The 26,255-nt window shown below is 36.5% G+C and overlaps 1 protein-coding gene across 3 annotated transcripts in view; it reads left to right on the forward strand.

The window, feature by feature from the left end:
- The first annotated feature begins 1,102 nt into the window (after positions 1-1,102).
- EIF2AK4 (eukaryotic translation initiation factor 2 alpha kinase 4) overlaps positions 1,103-26,255 on the forward strand; it is a 40,662-nt gene continuing 15,509 nt past the window's right edge. Inside the window, exons 1-25 of one of the 3 annotated variants that reach the window (XM_026849043.1) lie at positions 1,103-1,335; positions 2,438-2,553; positions 3,691-3,793; positions 6,341-6,514; positions 7,363-7,443; positions 7,952-8,100; positions 10,301-10,416; positions 11,417-11,574; positions 12,005-12,540; positions 12,921-13,030; positions 13,534-13,691; positions 14,042-14,454; positions 15,167-15,236; positions 16,331-16,414; positions 17,611-17,733; positions 18,180-18,284; positions 18,521-18,578; positions 19,266-19,345; positions 20,073-20,174; positions 20,761-20,811; positions 21,778-22,014; positions 22,609-22,684; positions 24,348-24,469; positions 25,617-25,666; positions 25,760-25,928. In XM_026849043.1, the coding sequence (XP_026704844.1) occupies positions 1,219-1,335; positions 2,438-2,553; positions 3,691-3,793; positions 6,341-6,514; positions 7,363-7,443; positions 7,952-8,100; positions 10,301-10,416; positions 11,417-11,574; positions 12,005-12,540; positions 12,921-13,030; positions 13,534-13,691; positions 14,042-14,454; positions 15,167-15,236; positions 16,331-16,414; positions 17,611-17,733; positions 18,180-18,284; positions 18,521-18,578; positions 19,266-19,345; positions 20,073-20,174; positions 20,761-20,811; positions 21,778-22,014; positions 22,609-22,684; positions 24,348-24,469; positions 25,617-25,666; positions 25,760-25,928 (3,558 nt within the window). In that variant the 5' untranslated portion in view covers positions 1,103-1,218. Of the gene's footprint in view, positions 1,336-1,796; positions 2,554-2,644; positions 2,833-2,875; positions 2,993-3,690; positions 3,794-6,340; positions 6,515-7,362; positions 7,444-7,951; positions 8,101-10,300; positions 10,417-11,416; positions 11,575-12,004; positions 12,541-12,920; positions 13,031-13,533; positions 13,692-14,041; positions 14,455-15,166; positions 15,237-16,330; positions 16,415-17,610; positions 17,734-18,179; positions 18,285-18,520; positions 18,579-19,265; positions 19,346-20,072; positions 20,175-20,760; positions 20,812-21,777; positions 22,015-22,608; positions 22,685-24,347; positions 24,470-25,616; positions 25,667-25,759; positions 25,929-26,255 lie in introns of those variants that run through there. The other 2 variants (XM_026849044.1, XM_026849045.1) reach the window with 2 other exon arrangements.

The raw sequence follows: 26,255 nt of genomic DNA on the forward strand, positions 1-26,255 counted from the left end.
AGAAGTGCAGCGGTTTGAACCCGGCTGACAGCCAAACACCACGCAGCCATACACCCACCCTCCCCTGCCTGGGGAATCCGGGACAGATTGTAGGCTGAGATAAAAGTAATTTAATAATTGTAATAATATAATAATAAGAAAGTACAAACAGGTAACACACAACTCGATTGCTCATCAAGTGCCAACTGATACCCAACCTGTTCCCAGCTAGTGATCCCGAAATACCAAAAATCCCCAAACCACGATCCCAGGAGCAAAAGAGAACCCCCACATTCCTGGCACCCCTCCTCTATATACCGAGCATGAGGTGGAATATTTCACTGGCCAGTTTGGGTCCAGGGCTCTGGCTGTCGCCCGCCGGCTGACAGCCCTGTAGCTGGCTGCCTTCGCAGTTCATCCTCTAGGCCCATGCGTTCGCGCCGTAATTATTGCTGTGCGTATAACCGGCATGTTAATTAATTGTCAGGTGGTTGGGTTTTTTTAAATTGCTTCTTAATTTATCCCTTAACCGACTAATTACATACCTGCTTAACCGTCTCATCGGTGTCCAGGTTGCTGATCTCTGCATATTTATTGTGTACTGTGGTTTACTCAAACTGTGGCTGTCACCATAATAACATAATACTTTAACTTTCATTTTTATATTATTGTGGGTTTTAATCACAACCAATTAATGTTCAGGTCGAGTGTTCACTACTCTCTTTCATTTCCGTTCTGTGTCCACAATATCTCATTGATAATTTTTTTTTTTCAGCTGCACCTGTGGCACTGTTTTCCTGTACCTGGAGGTACTGGTCACCCTTTTCAGTTCCCCAAGCTCACTACTAATGTCGTTTCTCTTTACATTCTTGTCCTGGTTTTGGCTGGGATAGAGTTAATTTTTCTTCCTAGTAGCTAAAATAGTGCTACTTCAGTATGAGATTTGGTACAAGAAGAATCCTGATAATACGCTGATGTTTTCAGCTCTTGCGAAGAGATCAAGTACTTTCTAGCTCCCCATGTCCAGCCCGTGTGCAGGTGTACAAGAAGCTGGGAGGGGGGCACAGCCAGAGCCCTGGACCCAAACTGGCCAGTGAAATATTCCACCTCATGCTCGGTATATAGAGGAGGGGTGCCAGGAATGTGGGGGTTCTCTTTTGCTCCTGGGATCGTGGTTTGGGGATTTTTGGTATTTCGGGATCACTAGCTGGGAACAGGTTGGGTATCAGTTGGCAGGTGATGAGCAATCGAGTTGTGTGTTACCTGTTTGTACTTTCTTATTATTATATTATTACAATTATTAAATTACTTTTATCTCAGCCTACAATCTGTCCCGGATTCCCCAGGCAGGGGAGGGTGGGTGTATGGCTGCGTGGTGTTTGGCTGTCAGCCGGGTTCAAACCGCTGCACTTCTTTTGTCTTTAGTTTCTACAAGATATATCATAGCCCCTGCTGTCTTCTTTTTTCTGCCATAAACTTGAACTTAAAATTCTTGCAGCAACCTACAACTTCCTCCCCCCCCCCGGGAGTTTGATGTGGAGAGTGTAATTTGCTGGGTTTTCAGAGGTGTTGCAGACCTTGCTCCCTTTTAAATTCATACCTGATGCCCACTTGATTAAGCTGTTCTTTTCCCTGCTGTAAATCCAAAGGGAAAATAGAGGGGATAGTGACCATCTTTTAACCCATTTCCATATTTGCTATTCCATGTGTTCTTATTTACCTACCTATTTGTCATGTTACTAAGGTCTCAGTTGTTCCGTTTTTTGGTTTGTTTGTTTTTGTTTTTGTTTTTTTTTTAAATCGTGTTCTAATTGAAAATAAAAAGTTTAGAATGTTTATATGGGTATGTTTTACTTTGTTGTGATTTTGAGTAGGCAATTTGAACAGGATGGGCGGGGAAAAGCAATACTTGTTAAAGTTCTGTTTTATGCTAAGACTAAAAATATAAGTACAAAAAAATCACTATCCCTTTGTTTGGCCACACAAGTGGTATATCGATGTGATGTCATCATCTATTGCCATGTCAGAAACTAAAATATTGACTGATGATTGTTAGTGATCTAAAACAAACACAAAAGAAACAATACTATTCTTATAACAAATGCTTTAATTTGTGATATTCCATAAATAATCTGTTATGTTTATTTAATTTTTTCCTACTACTAGCCTACAGTAAGCAGGATACAAGAGTTTTATTATAAAACCTCACTTTTGACACCTGAATCATCTTTCTAACAACTGTAACTACTTATCTGAAGAAGTCTAAAAAATATACTGGATAAACTGTGATAATCAGTGAACCAGTTCACTCTCATTGAGCAATGTCAGTACATTTATTTTTTTTGTGGTTTGGATGGTCTAACCTGAATTCTGCCATAATATGTGTTGAGAGTTGTGTGCTTTCATTAAAAGAGAACAAAAATATCTTTTAAATCAAAAGTTTTGCTTCCCTTTTTAGGTACGGCAACCTCCTGAAATTAATTTAGTTCTGCGTCCTCAGGGATTGACTGGTGATAATGAAGTATATGCCAAAGTTGATCTGTGGGTCAAGTGTCCACATAGTTATCCTGATATGTGAGTGAACATTAAAATACAACTTTTTTTTCTCTGAATGTTTTACTTTGTTTTCCAAAGTAAAGTGTAAGTTGAAAAAACATGTAGTTTTATTCATCAGTCCTATTCTTGCTTCCTGCAAGTCAATATTTGTTAAGCCTATGATATTTTATAATAAGCAACTATAACATTTGGCACCTGAATTGGATGTGGTCTTTTGTGCAGTGGAGACTAACAGGGATGCATTTGTCAGTGCAAGACTGCAGACTCAGTCTGTACCTTGGAGAGACGTAAACACAGGTATACCTGCTAGCATCTTAGTGCCCTTTTTAAACTTTTTCAGCTCATGACCTGCTGAGAGAGGGACAATCTGCTGTCTTAGTTGTATCTGCTGTTCCTGTTTTCTGCTGGATTAGCCTTTTGGAAGAGTTCTCCATAGAGAATGTAAACAGAATTGCAGGTGATCAGCCCCCCCCCAGCATTTTGGGTTGGCAAGTAATTTCTGGGTTAAGTGTTGCACTGTCCCCCATTTTGTTCAGTCCTTTTGCCACTAGTTGTGTCCAAAGCATAACTCCCTTTAGCCCATCCATTTGTGCTGTGGCGTGAGCGGTATACAAGGGAAGTGCTAAACTCTGTAACACAGGACAGAACAGCCACTCAATATTTTTGAGATAGCACAGATACAGACATTTTACTTGTTTACTTTATCTTAAACCTTTTTAAAATGTAGTGCTTTTTTTTTTACATTTCTTTAGATTTGTGTAACCTGTATAGTAGTGACAAATAAATTTTAAACACCTAAAATTTAAATTTTAAATTTACACTAGTAATATTTTTAAAGGACTATTAAGTGAACTACTGATTGAGAGATGAATTACAAGAGTCTGCAGGGTTTCTTTGGTAGTTCTACTAAGTATAACTGGCAAGTAACCTGCAGCCAGAAATTTTGATGGTGGGGAATATAAAACAGTATTTATGGCTTTATTCTATATTGTATAAGTAATATTTATGTACTGCTTATTTGAGCATTGAGTAATTGTCAGGTGACTATGAACTCCATTCCTTTTCCCTCACCCACCGTTTTTATTAACATTCTGTTGCTTTTTACACTCAGTTTTTCTAACGAGGACTTTTTAACGTTTTGTTTCTGTCTCCCAGTGTCCCTGAAATACAACTAAAAAATTCAAAAGGCTTATCAAATGAGAAAATAAGTGAATTAAAATTCAGACTAGCTGAACTGGCAAAACAGCGCTGTGGAGAGGTAAGAGCTTTTCACTTCCTTGAGAAATATGCTCTGGACCTAAGTAGTTCTAAAAACATGTGTGGTATAATATAATGGAATACATCCACACTGGACATGCAAAGTTGCATTGCTCCTGAGGAAGGAGACTGACTTTCTTAACAATGTTTCTAATTAATGAAAGTTCGGAATATGCCTGATCTTAAAATACAGTGCATGTGTAAATAGTGCAGGCTTTATCCCTGTTTAAAGGCAGATTTAAAGTTTCATGCTATTCCCAGAGTTAATTCATAGTATGAAAAGCAGTACTGACTAAAATTGAGAGCTTTCTGCTCTGTTCAGATTAATTTGAATATTGTAAGTGGCTATACCTGCTTAAGCAAACAGTGATTACCTGGGGAGTTTTTCACTGTGATGTTGTTCATCTAATGCTGAACTGAAGGGCAAGAGACCTTAGTTATAACGCCAGCTCGACAGTTGACTTCTGTGGCTGTAGCACAGTCGCTCCATGCCATTGTGCCTTTTTTCTGCTGTGCCTAGGAATAGTGATACTTTACTTCCCCCTGAGTAGGATAAAAAGAGAAAGATGGAGAAAAGTCTGAAGCTTAGAATTTGTATCTATTTTAAGGGATTTTATAAGTCCCCAAGTATGTTTGGTATTGATAATACCTTTCCATTGTTGCTGAGGACTGAAATGACTCAAAGAATTACTAGCAAACATTGAATTCTTGGTGAAAGCAGTTTATGGTATGTTTCTTATCACTATTTGGAAATGTTACAGGTGAACACATTTGATCAATTTGCCTTTTGAAAAGTGAGAAGTACACAGCTGTAGAAATTGTTATATGCTGAAATGGGATAGTACTCTGCTTTCAGTTTCCTAAGCCTGTCAGCTGTACAGGTTTGTCAGGGGTTGCCTGTCATTCAGTCTTGCCCATCAAACCTTTTTTACTATACTTCTACTTTGACTGCCAGTTTTTCTGCAGATACTTTCAAAAGAACTGTTTTAAGCAGATACTGTTTTGTTCATTCTGTTCAATAACCAAGAATTCCCTCAAATTTTCAGTATCTTTGGAAATTACCAGTTTAACAGTGTATTCTGGATTTTTTTTCTGTTTTGTAATGACTGTGATATGGACAATTGATAGGAAAAAACAAGGTTCAAAGTCTCTTAAGTAGCCTCTAAATCATGTGCTATATACTCAGTCTGTTCACAACTGACCCTAGAAGAGCTGTTGGCCTGTAGGGCTTTAAATCCCTGTTTGATTTCTGATCTCATTGACAGGAGTTACAAATGTGTCCTAGGTTTTCCTAATGTTAATTTTCCAAAGCAAGAATTGTGGTTGCTCCAGAAATGTGTAGATACAGTGTTCAGTTACGTGTATGATACACATTTTTGATAAATGTTATACACAGTGCAGTCCTGAATTACTGTCTCTGCAGGGAAAGGGAGATAACTGTTCTCTCTGCCTTGACAGGTATTCTTTATTTAAGTGTATTGTGCAATATGAAAAATCTGAAAATATCCCAGTTAGCTGTCAAACTAAACAGCAGACTGTGGTTTTCTGATTGTTGAGATTCCTCTTTTTTTATACATGTGTGTTCATGCATGATCACCTTGCTTTCTGAATAGTAACCTGGGAAAGATATTTTAGTTTGCATGTGTCAGGTATACACATATTGTGCTATTCTTTCCATTCTGAATTGCCTCCTGGTTTCATTCTTACTTTCAAGCAGGGGATTCAGTGTTTGAGAATCTTTGGAGTGTCAGCCTGTTACAGGTAGATGGTATAGTTTAGTTTGGCTGTTCTCCCACCTATATATGCAAATCCTGCTCAGTGCTCCTGCTGACTGCTGGGATGCATCTTTCTGATATACTGTTCTTTGATTTTGGAGATACAATGGTCTGTTAGTGTTACAGATTGCTTGAATTAATAACGCTACTAGATGCTACTAGACTGATGAAAGCTTAAGCCCAGACAGGTGAATCGGTCGTCAGTACATACCCAGTTCAAGTGAACAGTAACTGAAAATTTGATTCCAGCAAATCGTGTAACAGAATTCAGCTGAGTTTTCAGTGCAGTTCTTATTTTAGTAGTTGTGGTTGTACAAATGTGGAATGTCTTAAATATCTTTACAGTTCTAATTGGGGAGCCTAGTTTTTGTTAGCAGTGATATAAGTAACTTTCATAGCTGTAGATAGAATAATAGACAGTCACAAAGGATTTATTCTGTTGTAGCATGTATGTCATAAACACAGATCATTGTGGATATAAAAATATGCCTAAAAGCAGATGAGAAAAGGATAAATTTTTTTTAAGAAAAAGAATATGCTTGAAGTTGGCTGTCTCTCAGTAATTTTCGTCATCTTTGCTACTGTGGTCAGGGGTTTTTCATGTTGCAGTTCTATTAATAGTTCTGACAAAAATACTGAAATACGGTAAATTTTCCCAGATTAACAAATTAGCAGTCACGCTGCTACTGTATTGCTTTTTCAAGTTGGGTATCATTTTACTATTCAATCTAATTTTTCTTTGAACTCTGCATGTCATATGTGTTTTCTTTCAGGTGATGATATTTGAACTTGCTGACCATGTACAGTCATTTCTCAGTGAGCATAATAAACCACCTTCCAAGTCTTTTCATGAAGAAATGCTAAAAAATCACCAAAAAGAACAAGAAAGGCTGGCTCAGGAGGAATTGCGTAGGGCACAAGAAGTTAAGAGAAGAGAGGAGCAGGAGGTAAGAGAAATTAAAGTATGAATAAGCCTGTATTCTTAACATAAGCAATCATGATTTTGTAAATCATCCTGCACAGTAGTGGGTTTTAGTGAATTATTAACTTGTCAGACCTGTCAGTATGAGTTAATCAGTATGTGCTACAGGAATGATCTGCTGCTGCAATTGTAATATTTTAATGAAGTGTTTTTAACCCTGAGAAATATTCATGCCAGAAACAAACCTATATGTTGATTCCTGATCCTGTGAAAATCACTTATAAAGAGGACCTTATACAAAAGTGTAAGCAAATGTGTATATATACAAGTGTATTCCATCTTAAAGTAGGACGTATTAGCCAGACAGATAAGTAATCAAGCCTGCCTTCACACACAGGGTGACTGGAATGTTCACTGTGACAGACTTCTCTAGAGGGCAATGGATTTAATCTAACCTACATACATTCTTCACAAGGAACAAGGGGATTTATCTGAGTCTCACAGACTGGTAGTGTGGAGTCTTTACACTGTGGAAATATGGATAGAATAGCTCTTTTTTTAAAAGAATGTTTTGGCTTATTCCTCTACCTTTTCTGTGTATGAAACTTTGTTGTTGGGTCAGTCAGTAGAAGTAATTTTCTTTAGTCTACAATTCTGTTCTCCTATATCATACAATTGATGTTGTTAGCTTCCTCAAAAGAGCTAATTTGACTTTTTTTATTTATTCTTGTGAGATCCATAAATTCTCTTTAACACTTTTGAAAAATCAGCATCATAGCTTTTTTTTTTTTTTTTTTTTTCTAAACCAGGGTAAGATTAGCAGTCGAATTGCATATACTGTTGCACCTCTAACAAAACCAAAATTCATTTCAGCAACGTGAAATCCTTAATGAGATTCAGAGAAGGGAGGAAGAGAAGAGAGAAGAAAGAAAAAAGAAAGAGATTGCCAAACAGGTATTCTTTCTAAGCAAGTGTGCAAAAAACATTGCAATAACTTCTATCCAGTAGAGTGGCATATGCTTATAAAAATTTGAGAGATTTACTTGACTGAATCGTCCTGGACATCTTTTCTCATCCAGTGCTTCTAATAGATCTAGGCTAAAATAGGTTTTTGATTATATGGGGTTTATTTGGGGAATAAAATCAATTGTAAGAGATAACAGTTCAGTAGTTAGCATCTTCAGTGTATGGAGATGGATATTTTCAGACAGACACAGAAAAAAGCTAGTATGCTAATGTTTCTAGTTTCATTGTAAAGAATCTTTACATTCTTGCCCATGGACAGTGCTGAAATGTGTTTTCTGAATTGCAGCACTTCTTCCTCAGCCTCATATGTATTATACATTTATTATGGAAACTTATTTCTTCTGTGATCTGAGTGACTTCACAGAATAAGTCAAATACTTGTGTATTTTGAGGATAGCAGTTTCTTTTGTTACTTGGTGTTTTTCCTGATTTATAGGAACGTTTGGAAATAGCTGCATTGACAAGTCAAGAAAATTCTCACAGGAGAGATACTGCAAGATATAGAGTTGCTTCCAGTTTAAATGGGAGCTGTTTGGAACATGGAGTGAATAATAAACACCGACCAAATTCAGCTGGACGTTCAAAGTATGTATGTCAGTTTGCATGTGGATATTTTTATTTTTAATTTTTTTTTCAAACATTAGATTTTAAAGTGAAATTTGAAGGCAATAGAGTAATGTGCCATGTTGCTCAGCTATTCACTTCCGTTTCTGCAACACACCACCCTCACCCCCCTCATTTGGCATGGTTTAACTAATTCATGTGCTGTGGGTAACTTGGGAACTTTCCAATTAAGGGAGTCGGTTTGGCCCATAGTTGAACTTGGAAAGTATTTGGCAATCATTGGAAGGCTGTTAGGGCTTACTTAGTTTCTTAAAAACATTCACTGTGTTGCCAGTTGCATCAAAAAAAATATTTTTTACATCAGTTAATGAAGGTTTTGGAATAGTACAATAAATTACAGCTTATATTAATCTCAAAACATTTGCTGTAAAGATACATTGGTGTAAAGTCCCGTGCCAGAGAATCGGATAATGCTGATTGCATTTGCAGAGCAGCTTATTGAAGGGAAGATGAATGTTGCTGAAGGGTTCTTTTGCTGGTACACAACTCATCTAGGTTAGGATTGGTGATGATATGGATAGGTTCGGGTTTGCGGTTTCTAAATTTTTTTTTTATTTTCTCTCCTGTTCTGTGTTCATAGCTGATATAACAAGGACAGTGAAGATACCCTGGTATTAATTTTCCTAGGTTTGATTCAGATCATGCTTATGACTTGTTATTTGGACTGCTGTTTTAATGGAAGTAGTGTATTCCTGGTTTTTTTCTTGTCTATAGAGTTCAGAATTGTTTTTGTGTTATTTATCAGCAACACTAGATACCTGAAGAAGTTCATCTTTGATCTATCCTACTTTGACATTTGTTACCACCTCTTCCCTTTGCCTATCCCAAGTCATATTTGGCAGTTGTTTCTGCATATTGTTTGACAGTCCATAAATCTCTCTTCCTATCTTCTTGCTAATCTTAGTATAACAGAACAAGACAGTCTGTGCTTGTGGAACAAGACAAGTGTCTCAAAAGTTTAATATGCTTTAATGCAGAACACATACAATGGACTTGTAAGGATTTCTATGGAAAGTTAATATATGTTCTTACTTAAAAAAACAAAAAAATCCCAAAAAACCAACCTCCCCCCGAAAAAATATGGAGTTACTTTTTTTAGCAATGGTGAAAATAATAAAAAAAAATTTTGAAATATTGAAACTTCGATGCCATTTAGAGTTAAGCAAAAAGTAGACATGTTCAGTTTTCTGAGGTCTCTTCATGAGAAGAGTGATGCAGTATTTTCAGCTGTTTATAAAGCCTGAACTTTTGGCTGTTGGGACACAAACTTTTAGAAAATTACTAAAATCTAAAATAATTTCATTTATTAAAAAGTATTTGAGTTTTTGGAAAACCAGATGCTTTCTTTGCATATTTTGTCTTTATGTAGTACTTATAAGACATGCCCTGTGGCATATCCTTACTATGTAGTGCTTTTTTTACCTTGAAAGAGCTTCTGTGTTACCCTTCATTTATTCTTGTGATCTCTATACATGATTGTATTTATTTGGAGGATAGTCTTACAGTGATGACATTTCTGTTAATTCTGAAATAGATTGTACCAAGAAGTAATGGAGGCTGATTTGGATTAGTCTTGAGCTCTTTCTTATCTCATGTGCAGCTTCATACATGCATGTGAGAAGAAACACCCTAATCATACTTGCTTTAAAAGCTTTTGCAGAACGTCCCTTTTCCTGAAGGAGGAGTTTAGAGTAGTAAAGGAGGCAAAAGGGAAACCCGTTTCAAGTCAGGAAAAATAATTAAGCTAAAGCTGTAATGAACTGCCAAAATTGTACATATTTGCATTTTGTAATGTTTTTAAAGAGAGTGCAGATCAAGTCAAACTTACATATTTTTCAGAGCTGTAGTATGTTTACTTTTTTTATTCCCACTCCCCCACCACCCACAACTGGAATTGTCCTAGGATGCAGGAGCTTTAAGGTCTGGATTCAACTCCTGGCTTTGAGTATAGAGGCCCAGTGCAGCATGATGTTGCTGCTAAAATGCTGAGCTTCTAATCAGACATGCATCTTGGCACTAACTCACTATCTTTGAAATCAATGGATATTATAATTGAATGCAAAAAACTCTGAAAGCTAATCCTCTTGCAGAATTGATATCTTTAGGGACTGCAGCAATACTGTCTTTTGAGTTGGAGAAAAATGTTCTGTTCACATTGCAGACGAGAACGCCAGCTTTCCGTGAGTAATAATGAAGAGTCCCCTGGAAATGACAAAGTTTTGAACTTCAACACAAGTGGTGCTGGACAACTTATTGTCCATAAAGGAAAATGTCTAGGTAAACAAAATTACAATTGCAGCTTGAAATGCTGGACTTTGGGCTGGTTTGGGTTTGGTTTATTTGAGAAGGAGTACTTAATGTCGACTGGTACAAGCAGCAAGGGTGGAGAGAATTTGTTGTGGATTGTGAGATATCACAGTCAAGAGTGGGAAAGGAAAAGTTACTTTGTGGTAAATATATTTTCTTAGGACTATTTTAAGTAAAAACTTTCTTCTCCGTATACAAATACATAATGGAATAGCCATACAAAAAAAAAAAACCCACCTTCTTAACATTTTATATTCTCTACATAATTCAAATAATACTGAAGACTCTTTGCCTTTAAATGTGAATAGCTGGCTTGTCAGCTACGCATGGCTACGAAGCAAGAAGTCGTTTACCTTTGAGTGAAACCAGTGATAAGCATAGGATTAGAAATGCATACTTACTCTCCTTCCACTGCTGCCAATATTAAAGGCCTAAAAGCAGTGGTTGTAGCAAAAACATAAACACAGGCAATGATAGGAGACATTCAGAGTTGAAAGGCTGCCATGAAGTGGCTATATGAATGGACCATCAAATGTTTTCATTGTTCATTTCAACATAGCACTTCCTCAGTGGGAGGATGAATAGCCTGAAAGTCTCCGGAGCAAAGAGAATTTTATTATTTTGCAGTTTGAGGATGAACAATTTTGGTACTGTGTGTAGAGCTTGGCATTTGCTCAGGAAAAATAGCATTCATTTATTAAAACCTGAAATTCTTCAAAATGTGCAGCAATTTTTTTCCAATGTACTTTTGCTTTCATTTGACTACTGCTACACAGCATTTGGCTTCATCAGACCTGGTATTTTTCATACCTACCATGTAGGTATGGATCTTGTTTAGTTGCAAGTAGATTTATGTTTCCAAAACTGTAGAAAGCAAGCTTACTGGTGTTTATTTAGCATTTGCAAGAGCTCTTGTCAAGTCCTTGGAAACAAAAGAAGCTCTGTTCCTCTTCTCTTCCTTCATGTATAGGCAAGGATGAACAGCTCAGTAAATCAGTCTATAATGCCCTGGAAGTTCGCAGTGGAGACTTTGTTTTAATATACGAATGGGTTCTGCACTGGCAAAAAAAGATGGGAAGGCTTCTTACAAATAATGAAATAGAAAAGATTGAGAAGTGTAAGAAACAGGTAATGCCCATATTTTGCATTTGGCTTAGTAAAGGGTGGGTGGGGTTCAGTGCTTTTCTTGAGACTGCTAGTTTATATGAAACTTGAGAGGGTGGTGATGAGCTTAAAGATGCTAGTGTTCAGAGTATCTACACCACAGAAGAAGAGGGGGTGTGTTGGGCTATTCGGGAGTTCCTTTACAATAATATAAATGCAAGAGAGTGTATTTGCAAGTATACATAAATAAAACAATACTAACATTCTGAAGAAAGAGAATCAGGTTTGTCTGGCAGAAGCCAAAGTTGTTCTTGACCTTTGTGTACGATACTTCATTTTCATAAAAGAATGACAATGTCATGTATTTTATATGTATTTTGTATATGTTATATATTTTAGTAGTGGTCTGTTCATGAGATGACACAATGCATGTTATGTTGTATTTCTCTAACAGCTTCAGGGTGCAGAAACAGAGTTCAGCTCACTGACGAAGCTAAGTCACCCAAACATAGTACATTATAAATGTATGAACCTTAAAGAACGGGACGATTCAATTGTGGTGGACATTTTAGTGGAGCACATAAGTGGTTGCAGCCTTTCTACATACTTACACAAAGAGACTCCAGTTCCAATTGAGCAGTTGCGCCATTATGTGACCCAGATCTTGTCAGCTCTCGACTACTTGCACAATAATTCAGTAGTGCACAAAGTTCTTTGTGCTTCCAGTGTCCTAGTAGATGCGGAAGGAAACATCAAGGTGACAGACTACAGCATATCCAAGCGCTTAGCTGATATCTGCAAAGCAGATGTTTTTGAACAAACCAAAGTTCGTTTTAGTGAGGATGGTCTTCCCAGCAAACCTGGAAAGAAAGGAGATGTATGGAGTCTGGGCTTGCTTCTGCTTTCACTCAGCCAGGGCCAAGTAACCAAGGAATATCCAGTTGCTGTTCCTACCAATTTACCTGCTGACTTCCAAGACTTTCTGGAAAAGTATGTTTGTTGCATTCCTGTATCTTTTTGTCTTTGATATTTTTTTTTTTTTTTAAAAAAGACTTGAACAGTTTTTTGAAAGAACAGCTACATTTCCCCTTGTGTCACTAGTTACAGTTTTTAGTGAAGAGGTGATTGCTCCCTCATGGTTTAGGCTGCTAATCTGGGATATGGGAGAACAGGTCTGGTGCTCTCTTCTTCTCTGCCCTGCCACCAACTTTGTGTGTCACTGTAAACAAGTCATTTAGTCTGTCTTTGCTTCTGAATCCCATCTGAATGATAAAGGTGATAACTTCTTAAAAGATAAGGAGACCTCTTTGAACATTTAGACCTGATAAGGAATAGATCTTTGTACAGTTCTCTTCTTGGTTTGCTAACAGATGTGTTTGCTTGGAAGATAAGGAAAGATGGACTCCTCAGCAGTTGTTACAACATAGTTTTATAAATATTCCGCGAATGAAAATACCTGTGGCTGAAGAAAATCTGGATGGTAAGAAACTTGGTTCTTTCCATATTCTGCTAAAAAAGTGGACTACATGCCTGCAGTAACAGAGAAATTGAGCTGTGGTAGAGCTTCAAGACTGCCTTTTAACTACCTTAAAAGCTAGTAGGTTCTTTAACTTCTATATCCGTGACTGGCTTGGGTGGACTAACTACTGTTGTCTCATCAGCATTAGCCTTCATTAAACCTGTAAATTCATCCACCTCCTGTATGGTGTAAATGTCACACTTAAATATTGTTCTTGAAAGGTGCTGTTCAAATGAGACTTCTTTCCTCCTTACATTCTTGTTTGAATCTGTTCCTTTGTTTAAAAATGGTATTAAGGTTCAGGCGCGTACCAGAGTTTTACACAGCAAAGTGCTTCTATATTTTAGATTTTAGTTTCACTTGAAGTTATTCTGGTTTTGTCTTATTCCTGATGCTTATTTGACAGACCCTTGTGCCTTATCCCCATAGTGGCAGCAGTGGTAACCTTTGTACCCTCATTACAGATTCAGCAGGTATAGATTGCATCGAGACAGTTGTACCCAGCAATCAGATATCCAGCGCTTCATTCTTCACAGAAACACAGAGACAATTTTCGCGGTACTACAACGAATTCGAAGAACTAAAATTACTTGGCAAAGGGGCTTTTGGAGCAGTTATCAAGGTATGGTATAAAAACTATTTACCACTATGGAATCCTTCTGGGGGATGTGTGTGTTTTATCTGAAGTTAAACAATATATTCAGTGTTTGCATGGTATTATTTATTGTCTTCCAGTGTGCTGTGCTAGTGTTGTGGGTTTTTTTTATCTGGAATTGAACAGGCTGGTAAGTTTTGCAAGAAGTTGCTAGGAGTCTTGGGAAGAAACCTGTCAATATGAGGAAGCTTGCATTTGAATTGTAGCTATTTTCCAGGTGGAGGGAAAACTTCCTCTTCCATGAAATTATTCTACTTCCACCTCTACTCTTAAGGCATTTCTAAGCATTTGACTTTAGATTGATTTGAATTTTGCAGGTGAGAAATAAGCTTGATGGTTGCTATTACGCCGTGAAACGCATCCGCGTAAACCCTGCCAGCAAGCAATTTCGGAGGATTAAGGGGGAAGTAACATTACTTTCCCGCTTGAACCATGAGAATATTGTGAGGTATTATAATGCTTGGATAGAAAAACATGAAAGTCCTGTTCCCACCATGTCATCATATGAAACAGCTGAAGAGAAAAGAATGCCCATCAAAGCTGGTCTCTTCATCCTTACCACTGAGGAGACTAATGATGTGGAAGCTAATGCTCCTCCTCCGGTTTTGACAAGTTCAGTTGAGTGGAGTACTTCATGTGAAAGATCTTCCAGCAACAAATTCAGTGGAGCTGATCAGGAGTCCAGTGATGATGATGATGATGGTGATGGGGTGTTCTCACATTCATTTCTGTAAGTAGGCTTCAGTATTGGATCCATAGGAAACATGAGCAGAGGGGTTTTTTTTCCAAGCTTGTCTTTTATCATTCTCACTTATTTTGTCAGAGGTAGTTCACTGCATTTTTGTTCTGTCTCCCAGTTCAAAAAACTGTATTTACCAGCAGTTAGATAGCCAAGGACAGGAAAATTTGCAGCTAAAAACTGTCAGTGTATGAGTAAAGTTTTGGTTTAGGCTTCTGAAAGTTTCTTATCCTTCATCAGAATGAGTAACTGTTTACGTTGGACTGTCTTTTCTAACCTTGAGAGTAAATTTTTTCATAAACAATAATAGAAGTATTATAAATTCTGAAAAATACCTTACTTGTCCTTTTTTTTTATTAACATATTCCATACCTGTGTGTATGGAGTGGTTCTTTCAGTCATGGTGGTTTATTGTTTAAGTAAGTAAACTTATCTCAGTTTTGCTTATTGAATACAGAAATTAAATTTTACTGATGCAGATACATACCTTCCCTTTAAGAGACTGGGCTGTCAGAGGCAGTGTTGCTTTGCAAGCAGGATACTGGTTTGGGAGTTGTTTTGCATTTTTGTTTAAGGCATGTGGAAGGTCTTAAACAGAAGCTTAGGTTTGATTTTTTTCTGCAAATAGTTTCCAGATTTCTTAGTAAATATTTCTTGGTACCCAAAACTTTTGGGTTTTTTCTTTCTCTTTTTTTTTAAACAGGCCAACCACAGATTCTGAAAGTGAAATAATTTTTGATAATGAAGATGAAAACAGTAAAGGTCATCCTGCAGTAAGTATAAAGATAAAGCTAGTGTAAATTAAAAGATCTTAAAATAGTCTTCATCAAGCAAGCTGGACAGTTGGGGAGTTTTGTTTTACTTCTGGTGTAAGTACAGAACCAGATAACGTTATGTTCCATCAGAGTAAATGTTGTGCCGTCATGAGCTGCATTCCATAGAACTCAGTCTGATGCAGTTAATCTGGATTCTGTTTCCCATAATGTTTATTGAGCTAAATGAGTTGCACTTTGTAGTCACAAGCCTAGTTATTGCAAATTTAGCACTTCAGTATGTACATGATTTATCAGTTAACCTTATATATTGCCTTACATCATCTGAAAGTTGAAGTTCTGTTCTGCTTTCAGATGGTATAAACCAGCGTATGTGCTCATACTAGCCACTTCTTGAAAGCAGTGACAGTACGTATTGCTAGCAGCCAAGAGATGGGAAGTAAGAATAATGTGTAAGGTTTTAGATGATTTTAAGATTTTATCACAGCACTTGCTGTGAACAATCAGTGCACTGTGTCACTAGAAAGCTAATGCACACGTTTCTACAGCATCTAGAATCTGTCATTGCCAATCTTGACGATCTGTAGAATGCTCTTATTAAAGCTTCATCTCCTTCCTCTTTCTGTTGTAATGTATGCTGGCATCAAAAAGCTTTCAATATATAATATAATAATATACACTGCATTTTTTGTAACTGTAATACACTATATCAGAATTGTTGTTTGGGAACAGGGATTGCAGCATTAATTTAAGTAAGATTTGTATATTTTAGTTTCAAGTTTTTAATTTTTGTTTTAAATGTAACATGCTTTTGAGATTTAGGTTTCATCCAGTCTTCTGCAGTGTGGAATGATGGCAAAATGTTACTAATTCTCACTTTGAAAATGAGAGTTGGGTCACACTTGTTTTTCTAGTTTACTTAGAAGCAGTGGCATTACAAAATATCAATATATTATTTTGTTGTTGTTCAAACCTTGCATAGGAGATGAGTTCTCATTAATGTGTTCCATCCATTAAAAACCAGTAGTATACATAAAAAAAACTCTGGCAGGCTTCCAGTAGTTAACTGTTCTGTTACTTGTATTGTGATAAAGGATGAAGAAGGCAATGAAAAGAATAGCCATGGAGGAGGAGAGAGGACACCAGTCATTCAGACCGTGCATTACCTGTACATTCAGGTACAAACGCGCTTCAGTTTTCAGATGAAAGGATACTGTTTGTTCCAACCTGTAGAGATTAATTGCTAGCTTTCATGAGGAAAGTAATGACCTTTAAAAAAATGCAAATGAGACTAAGTTCAATGTTGGGTTTGTAGCAGACTGGTTTTCTGAAAGGTTTGTCTGATGAAAGTCACTGCAGCACATGTGTCGTCTTATGCCTTCCAAGGCTCTAGTTGTGTCTACAGAGAGCAAAGTTTTGTAGTGCCATAGTGTGTAATGGGATCGCCATTGTAGCTTGTCTGCAAGTAAAAGCTGACAACTCCCAACCTAACCTTAGAACAACTAAAAAGTTGTTTGGATGGTTCCCAAACTTTTTGAGTCAGTGGCTTCCAAAGCGTTGCTTTGTCTTGTGCTTATTATTTGTTTAGAATATTCATCTCAGCCTCGTATCACTGTAGCTGGTGTTCTTGAGGTTGATCATGGTGTTAATTCCCAATGCAGAGCTGAAATGTACTGTGTTAACTTCCAGAGGGGAAGTTGTTTTTCACAGATGAAAACTTCCTCATTCTCTTCAAAGGCACTGTATTGTGCATGCACTTTCTTTTAACAGACAACAGTAATCTGCAAAGCCATTGGTTTGCAACTTCAGGTTTTACTACTGACAACACTTTATTTGTGTTAAGAGTTAGACTGTTTCTGGGAGAAGTTGATGTTTGTAGCTAACTGTTTTGTGGTGATGTGCGATTTTTTTATAATGCACTTAATGCCAGAGCTTGTCTGAAAGGAAGATAGTCAGATGGAATTAGATTTTAATAGGTTGTTTGCATATATTACGTACATTCATAATATAAGCAGTTAAGACACCAGGTAAAATAAAGACAGAGATTCTTTGAAGTTTGGCCTAAGCGTACATTATGGCTTGGCTGGTTTCACCTTTTTTTTTTTTTAATGTTTATATTCAAGAATATACTATTCTTGTAGTCAGTACATCGCGTACCATTGTCCCAGAAAATGGGCTAGGACCCATAAGTGAATGCATGTTTTCTAACTAAAAGACAGCTCTCAGGAAAAATCCTAACAGCTGAATGTTTTGATGCTACTCCTGAACTGTGTGTTACAGAATGAGACATTAATATACATACAGATAGAAGTTTCCAATGGTCTCTTCTCTTGACAAAACTGTGCTTTCTTCCTTCTGTCCCCTACATATGCAGATGGAGTATTGTGAAAAGAGCACATTAAGGGACACTATTGACCAAGGATTATATGAAGATACTGGTCGGCTTTGGAGGCTTTTCCGAGAAATTTTAGATGGATTGGCTTACATCCATGAAAAGGTAAGTAAATACGACAGTTATGGCCTATCCATAATACCTGTTATGCCTCTTTTTGTATGGGTTTCTTCATATCTATTTATTTTGGGGTGTTTATTAGCAAGGTTCATTCCTTGCTCTTTCCATTGTTAATCTGTTTTAGGGTGTTAGAATATTTTGTCATAAACTTGAATTTTATAATGAACCACTTCACATTTTTCCCTTTGTTACAAAAATTTGACCACTTTCACTTCGTTAGGTGTCTGGTAGCACTGAAATTTGTTTCTAGCTTCTGGGCTACAGACTATAGTCTTAATTCAAAATTAATCATTAGTGACTTAATGTAGTAGATTTCGTGCTGTAATAAAAGTATGTAATATGGATTTCCAGTGTATTATAGAGTTGTATTTTGAATTGTATTCGTCGTTTAATATTCTGTGGGGGGTTTTTTTGTTCTTTTGCTGTAACAGGGAATGATCCACAGAGACTTGAAACCTGTGAACATTTTTTTAGATTCAGATGATCATGTCAAAATTGGTGATTTTGGTTTAGCTACAGATCATCCAGCAAATGCAGTAAGTACAGCTGAAAGGGAATGAAAAAAAAACCCTTGAATTTGGTGGTGTAATAACATGAAAGATGAAAATAAACCAAAAACATAGTGCTCGTTGGACTTTATATTGTGAGTGCCATAAAATTTTATTTCTAAGGTTGTAGAATTAAACCACATACTGCCAACCAAAGCAGCAAGAAGAGCCAACAAGAAACATTTCAAGTGCTGTTTACAATATGTCTGTTTTCCTGATTTCAGGTGGTCTCTAAACAAGAAGAAAATTACTCAGATAGTTCTGCTATGTCTGACCCATCAGGTTAGTTTACTAGTAGCTTCTTCTAAATGATTCTAAGCAAGTGCTTATGTTCTGCAGTCTTGTATACTCTGTTAGAACTTCCATTCATTCTTTGAAAGTAAAGCCCTGTTTACTGGGAGCGGGGGAACAACCACCAACTTCTGCATAGATACATTACGTATAATATGGCAGTTTTGACTGTTATCTAAAAATGTATTTGTGTCCACTGCTAGCCTTCTGCTGTGGATCAGTGTGTTTCTCATGGTGAAGTATACAGAGATCCTGTATATCTGTTCCATCTGCACTTCTGTTCTCTTGCCTGTACAGGACAATTCCAAGACTTCAGGGGACTTTTGGTTGCATTTTTTTTTGAGACCTTCCATAACAGGCTGAATTTTGTGTTTTGAGAAAACTTCAGTACATTGTATGTTTTGAGATGAGTGTAACAGAGGTGAAATTTAGTTGTAGGTTAGCCCACAAATGATACTACAATTCTGTAAAGCAACAAATATGTTTAGCTACTATAGACACAGATACTTGACATGTAAAGATAAGAACTGTCTGTTTTGCAAACTGTTCTTGACTGATTCTCTCTCTAAGGACTGCATTCCAATCTAGAAGAAATGAGAACAGAAGATGAGTGGGTTTTTGATGCTGCATTTCTCTCCCACTTTCTTGAAACTAGTACTCTTATCTTTTGCCATGTAGGTAATTTGACTGGGATGGTTGGCACCGCGCTGTATGTCAGCCCAGAGGTCCAAGGAAGCACTAAGTCTACCTACAATCAGGTATGATTAGAGTAGGCTTAATAAAAAGGTAGCGTGGAGTCTGAGGTACCAGGTACAGTTTAGGTCATTCCTGCTCAACAAAGGTGAATTCAAGGTGGAATGGGATGTGGTACAACTGCTGTGATAAGCAAAGGAATGAGGAAATATTCCTTTGAGAGGAAACCAAGAGTGGAAGGATGTAGGCAAGTTAGGTTTTCTGCCTGTGCTGTGACCATGACTAGGTGCAAGCAACTTCAAGTGGAAAGCAGGTAATCATGGAAGACCTTTATAAATGAATAGGATACAAATCTTGCAGCCTTTAGTTAAGGTAAAATGTCATAATTGGAAATATATATATTACTCTCCTGGATTCCTAGACTGTGATTTTTCTGGGAGGTGGAGTGCATTTTTTCATCAAAGCAGATCCAGTTTATGTGCAGAGACAAGCTGAATTTCAAAGCAAGAATGTTTTTGAAGTGAGAGTCCTTTACGTCATGGCAGTGCTGTAATGATAGAAGGCACTGATGTCTAACAAGTCTTAAGGGACTGTGTCATTTAACAAAAAATTTTTAAAATGCCCCAAAAAAACACAGAAACCAAAAAACACAGAAAACCCCACCCCTCTCTCTCCAGTTGTAATATACTGTGAAGTTTAACAAAAACATTGTTTTGTCTCTGCTGTCATTTTCTGCCAAGAATTCATAGGTATTACATTTAAGTTTCCTTTATTTTTTTTTTTCTTCCTTAGAAAGTGGACCTGTTCAGTCTGGGTATAATATTCTTTGAAATGTCTTACCATCCCATGAGTACTGCATCAGAAAGGGTCTTTGTTCTTGGTCAGCTAAGACTAGTAAGTACATGGATATAAAAGATACTAATTTTGTGCATCAGATAATTTCTTAAGGGAGGTAAAAGGATGCAAAACATAACAAAAATGTTTCCACAGGGAGTGCTTAAAAAAAGTTTATAAAATATGTAATGAGAAGTGAAGAATAAAATTGGAGCTGGTACTGACATTCCCTTAATGCACTGTGAATTCCTTGATGGTATTACCATAGTCAGTATTCTATCTGTGATATTATTTTTTTTTTTTTTATGGTGTAAACATCAGATAAAGACATCACAGCTTTAGTACACCTAGGTTTCAATCTGGTGAGTCTTGCTCAGGAACCAGTTGGTATTTGTAGTTGGTAAATGCTTGTGATTATGGGTTGTATCTTCATTGTACAAAACATCATAAAAGCATTTCAGTGACATTGGGTTTTTTCAGACTAAATTTGCCATGTGGGTTTTCTCTGGATTATTTTTTTTTTCTTCCCCATGGGCAATAAAAATGCTTCGTTTCTCTGTTTAAATATGTAGAACTTAAGATTAGTCTGAGCAAGCTGGACTGCCTGTTATAATTCAAATGTGTGTTTTGTTTTTGTTTTTTATAGCCCACTATTGTATTTCCCAAAGACTTTGATGAAGTCAAGCATGCAAAGCAGGTAATTTTGAAGACACTTTAACAATTAGGTATTTCCTCTCAGTAAAAGTTAATTATTTTCCCCACTTAATTTTAAATCATTAATCTCTGCCAAGTTCTTATTACATGACATTAGAACAAAATAAGGAAGAAGAAATCTCAAAAGAATATACTAAGTTGACATATACTTGCCTACAAAATTCCCTGACCACAGTCATAAATAAATGCGGAGTTTATTGGCATACCTTTTACACTCTAAGGGGACAGTTTTGACTTTTTAAGCTCAGATAAATGGCAACTATATTGTTTAACGCTTAACTTAAACTTTTGAAAGAAGTCTGTATCATGGACCAAAGAGGTGTGCAAGCTGAATTGCCTGCTCTGAGTTTGAAAAGAGCTGCCAAGAGCTGGATGCCTCCATGGCAGAGAAATTAAGTGATGAGGAGCAGTATAATCTTTTCTGGACCATCTAGATAACTTTTTCCTTGTGCTTCTGGATTCTTCTGTTGGCCATTAGCATTAGCTTTCATTTAATATGCCTGTGAAACAGCAATCTGCCTGTTATTAGTACCATAAAAATGTTTCCATTTTCTACAGTTTACTGAAATATGCCAGGAAGATTTCCCCCTTCTTTAATATCTGTAACTCTTCATTGTTATGCATATGATTTTTGCTTTCTCTTAACTTTCTTGATAAAGAAATGCCAGAGTTAGCATAACATAAAACAACGAAGGATACAGATACTTTGTCATACCAGGAGGCATACTTCTAATAACTTGTTTTAGTAAATTTTTTTCAGATAACACAATAAAATATATTTAGAATTTAATAACCAAAGAATATCCACCCCAAAGATTCAAATCCTCCTTTTTATGTCCCCTGTAAAGTCTCATAAATTTTGTTAATGTGATATGACAAAGAAGAGTGTGGTGAATACTGCTAATACATAAAATTTTTCTAACCTATGAGATTTTGATTTTATTTGTAGAGAACTGTTATTACGTGGCTCCTGAACCATGATCCTGCAGCACGACCAACAGCTGTGGAGCTGTTAAAAAGTGAACATCTTCCTCCACCACAAATGGAAGAGTCTGAACTCCATGAAGTACTCCACCATACCTTGGCAAATGTGGATGGAAAGGCCTACCGGACTATGATGAGTCAGATATTTTCACAGCGTATATCTCCAGCTATAGACTACACCTATGACAGTGATATGCTGAAGGTTTGTAGGTGTTCTGGGGATGTGTGAGGGTTTTTTCCTCTGTTGGATTTTTAAAAATGTTTATACAGGTAAACTCTAACGTGTTTGAGACAATTGCATTGTGTAACCATCACGTTAGTTTCTATTTAAAGCTATACTCTTAACTATGTGGGCTTGAATAATCACATTTGAACCTTACGTTCATTCTTCAGAGAAGAAGTGAGCAGTGTTTGGTAGCAGCTAAAGCTTTAAGCTTCTGTCCAGATAATTACTTTCTTTACTCTGAATTTCTGTCAGACTAATGATACTTGCATCTGATTGTCAACAGAATGTGTTGTTTCTGTTTTCTTCCCTTTCTAATCATGGCAATCTAAGTAACCATTGGTTTCTCAACTCCTAAATTTTTCTAAATCTAAGGAAATATAAGGTAACACCATACAACACTGTTTTGTATAGCTGTAGTTATCTTTTAGTGTCTAAGCATTACAGTTTATTTTGGTAGGACGAGATAGCAGAATGCTTATTGCCTATATTACGTGGAATGATTGCCTGTATTACATGGAATGTTCATGGCATATGAATTACATATGTTCTTCTTGTTTGTGATGATTTCAGGGTAGTTTTTCTATTTGGGCAGCCAAGATACAGCAGCATGTATGTGAGATTGTCAGCCGGATATTTAAAAGACACGGTGGGTGTGTTTACAAAAGTTGTTCTTTTCCTTTTTCATAATTAAATGGATTTAAGTGAATGGAATGGTTTTACTGCTATCACATGAGTCGGAAAGTTTGTTCAGTAGTTGCCCATCCTTTGAATTTTTACATTGTTTTTTGCTGTTATTTCAACATCCCAGTAGTAACTGTTAACTTAAATCTGAATTATTTAAATTTTCTATAAAAAGAACAGTGAAAATCTCAATTATATCTTTGAATTTATTTGGTTGTTCTGATAAGTCTGTGTGAGCTTTTAGCGGTAGGGAGTGTTATGTAAAATCTAGATTTGAATATAAGGGTAGCTCTATAGTGAAAGACCAGGTGTCCTTCTAGCCCAGTAACCTTTCTCTGAACATAGCCAGAATGGGAACGGCCAAAGAAAGAGCATGGAAACAGAGTAAGTGTATGGTGGCACTTCCAGTGATACTGCTCTTAGCAACAATTTGCTGCTCAGGCACTTCCTGAGCCAGAGCTGGGCTCGTGGTGCTTAATAGTCTCTGATTTTTATTTTTTTTTCCAGGATCCTATCCAGTCATTAATAGTAGTATTTGCTTTAAACTAGTTTTTAAGAGAGGAAGAAAATTTATGCATACCCTGCCACATTTTGAAACATTATAAATTCTATTGGTTTATAGGGGTTCATGATACTATTTTATGCAAAAATACAGAATTTTAAAATGGAAACTGGGAGACTTCCTAGTATATTGTAATCTGATTAAGCATGATCAGGGTTTGGCAATACAAAAGAATGAGAAACTGAGAAATATGAAATCAAATAAGGAGAAGTTACTTCCTCCCTTCCCCATCTAAAGCTTGACAGACTGGAGAGTGTTTGACAGCATTTTCAAGATAGAAGTGTTTTCATTCTTTTGGAAAGAACTGGGGGGTTTGGAATCGTATTTTTTCCATTAGATTGTATCTGTCATCTGTAATGGTTAGAAGCACTTCGTGGTATTTAGGGCTGCTTTTTTTTTTTTCTGATTTAACTGTTTATGTTGAAATATAATTGGAGATGTGACTAAAGCTTCTATAATAAAATAGCTGTTTGAGATTCAGCAGAGTTTAAAACGAAAGTAATTTTCAGTGATTAGTGATATTATTGTTAATAGTAAGGTTTCCATGAAGGTTGGATTCATACAGATAAATGGTTGCAAAATATAGCCAGAAAAAAAGGTATTTATGATGTTTTAAAGTGAACCATAAACACTTCTACTATGTTTTTGAGACACAGGATGCAACATGTCTGAACAATATTTATTTTCTATGGAAGTGCCTCTAGACAGAAACAGTACTCTAGTGTCTATAGAGTTTCTCATCTGTTTCTATGCATGCTTTTGTGAAAGTAGTGTTTAAAGAGGGAGGGCAAGGTGAGGTTTCTGCTGGGGCTGTGGATTTGTCAGTTCTCTGTTTCTCTGGGGGCTGCATGCTGAGCCTAAGAAGCATGTGAGATAGAACATCAGAGTTTGTTTGATGGCTTTTTTTAAACAGTGGAAGAGGAAAGTCCTTTAAGGACACTTAAATTACATTATTTTAGAAGTATTGGTTGAGATTGTCATGCCCTTCAAGGTTGTTTATGAGCTTGTAAAAAGCAGATGTTACTTCTGAAATGGAAAATAATAGTAATTTACTGGTTTTGTGCAGGAGCCATCAAGCTGCATACTCCACTGCTAATGCCCAGAAATAAAAAACTATATGAACATAATGAAGCTTCATATTTCATGGATCACAGTGGAATGCTGGTAATGCTTCCTTATGACCTCAGAGTAAGTACAGTCATCTCTGCAAGCAGAGCTGGCTTTGAAGAGTGCTCTGGTGTTTGTAGATAACATTGATTCACTAGTCACATATTTGGTTTAGGCTTATACTTCTCCTGACTGTTGAAGTAGTATGTCTTTCAGTGTCTTCCCGTATTCCTTAGTACTGTACTTCTGGTCTTGACAGCTGGAGCCCTGACCACATAGGGAAGAAATAAAATCTTTTTTTTTTAAGTGAAAATAATGCCATATTATGATGTAATAGATGTTACTACTAGTTTGGTGGTTGTTTGGGATTTTTTTCTTGTGCATGTAAGAGACCAGACCTTTCCAGTAACCAGTGAAAATTCTAATGTTCCCATCCCTTTCTTGTTTTTATGTGGGTAGTGAGAGAGAGAGGATGTGGGTAACGGTCTGTACAGTTTTATATTCCTTAAACAGATGTTGTCAAGGTTCATTCTCTGGAGAGGAATTGCTGTTTGCACAGTTGAAACTTTACTATCTGGGATTCCTCTACCACTAATACCCAATTATGTTCACTGTTGGCCTAGTTAGTTACTTTGCACTTAATTTAATACTTAAATGCTTGAAGTTATATTTTTATTTATTATTGTTAAAGAACCTGACTTACTATATTCCATTTCACCAATTTAAGGTCAGTTTGACTCACCCTTCCTTTGCATTTATAACATCAAGCTGTACAACATGATTCACAGTTAAGGATTTGTACATGATCTACAAAACTGATCCTTCTGTTGGAATTACTTGTTTTGGAAAATGTGTTGACCAAAGACTTATCAAAAAATACTCCTTCATATCTTTATGTAAACAGCAAAATACCTGCTTGTACATTCTAATGTGCTCATAGCTGATTAATGAAGCATTTTGTATGCATAAGGGTAATTAAGAAATGTCTTTGTGTACCTCTCCAATCTCTTCTAGGAGCTTGGTGGTGGGGCCAGGGGGAGGTGTTTTTATATAAAACTTGCAGCAAGGATGATTAGATAAATATTAGTTGGCTATGGCAATTATTTAAGGCATTATTACACATGTGAGAGTACAAATGTTACTGCACAGCAGTAATTCATCTCCAGTTTCAGAGCCTGGTCATACTGAATGCTGTTTTTCAATGAATTTCATGTATTTTGTTTTTCAGATTCCTTTTGCAAGATTTGTAGCTAGAAATAACATATCAAACTTGAAAAGGTAAGGGACATAGAGATGATGTTTTGCACAGATGCTGTGCTTTGTGGCAGTGACCACTGAGGATGCTGATTCGTTCTTTAATGTTTCTTTTAGATATTGTATAGAGCGAGTATTCAGACCTCGGAAGTTAGACCGCTGTCATCCAAAAGAACTCCTAGAATGTGCATTTGACATCGTTACATCTACTGGAAATAGCTTTTTGCCTATAGCAGAAACAATTTATGCCATTTCAGAAATCATTCAAGAGTTTTCAGTGCTACAGGTAGATTCTTTAGTCATTCCCTTTGCTCTCTTTTCAATCCTAAAATTTTAATTTAAGTATTTAGTCTAATGTGTTTAAAAGGGATAGTTCTTTTAACTGACAAGTACAGAACTGTTTTCACATTTTATCAATAATCAGTTACAGAACACTGTCGTTTAAATCAAAAATATGTTTCTTAGGTAAACTTGAAGCATAGGTTTGTGTGCAAGGGAAATATTAATTGAATCGCTATTGTCATTGAAATAACATCTTCTGTCAGCAAGTAATTATTGTAGAATGGGACAAGCTTTGCCATTCTTTAGTTACAGATGGAAGATAACGTGGTGG

This window comes from Athene cunicularia, assembly GCF_003259725.1.
Source record: "Athene cunicularia isolate RWA chromosome 5 unlocalized genomic scaffold, athCun1 chr5_part1, whole genome shotgun sequence".
Classification (NCBI taxonomy): Eukaryota; Metazoa; Chordata; class Aves; order Strigiformes; family Strigidae; genus Athene; species Athene cunicularia.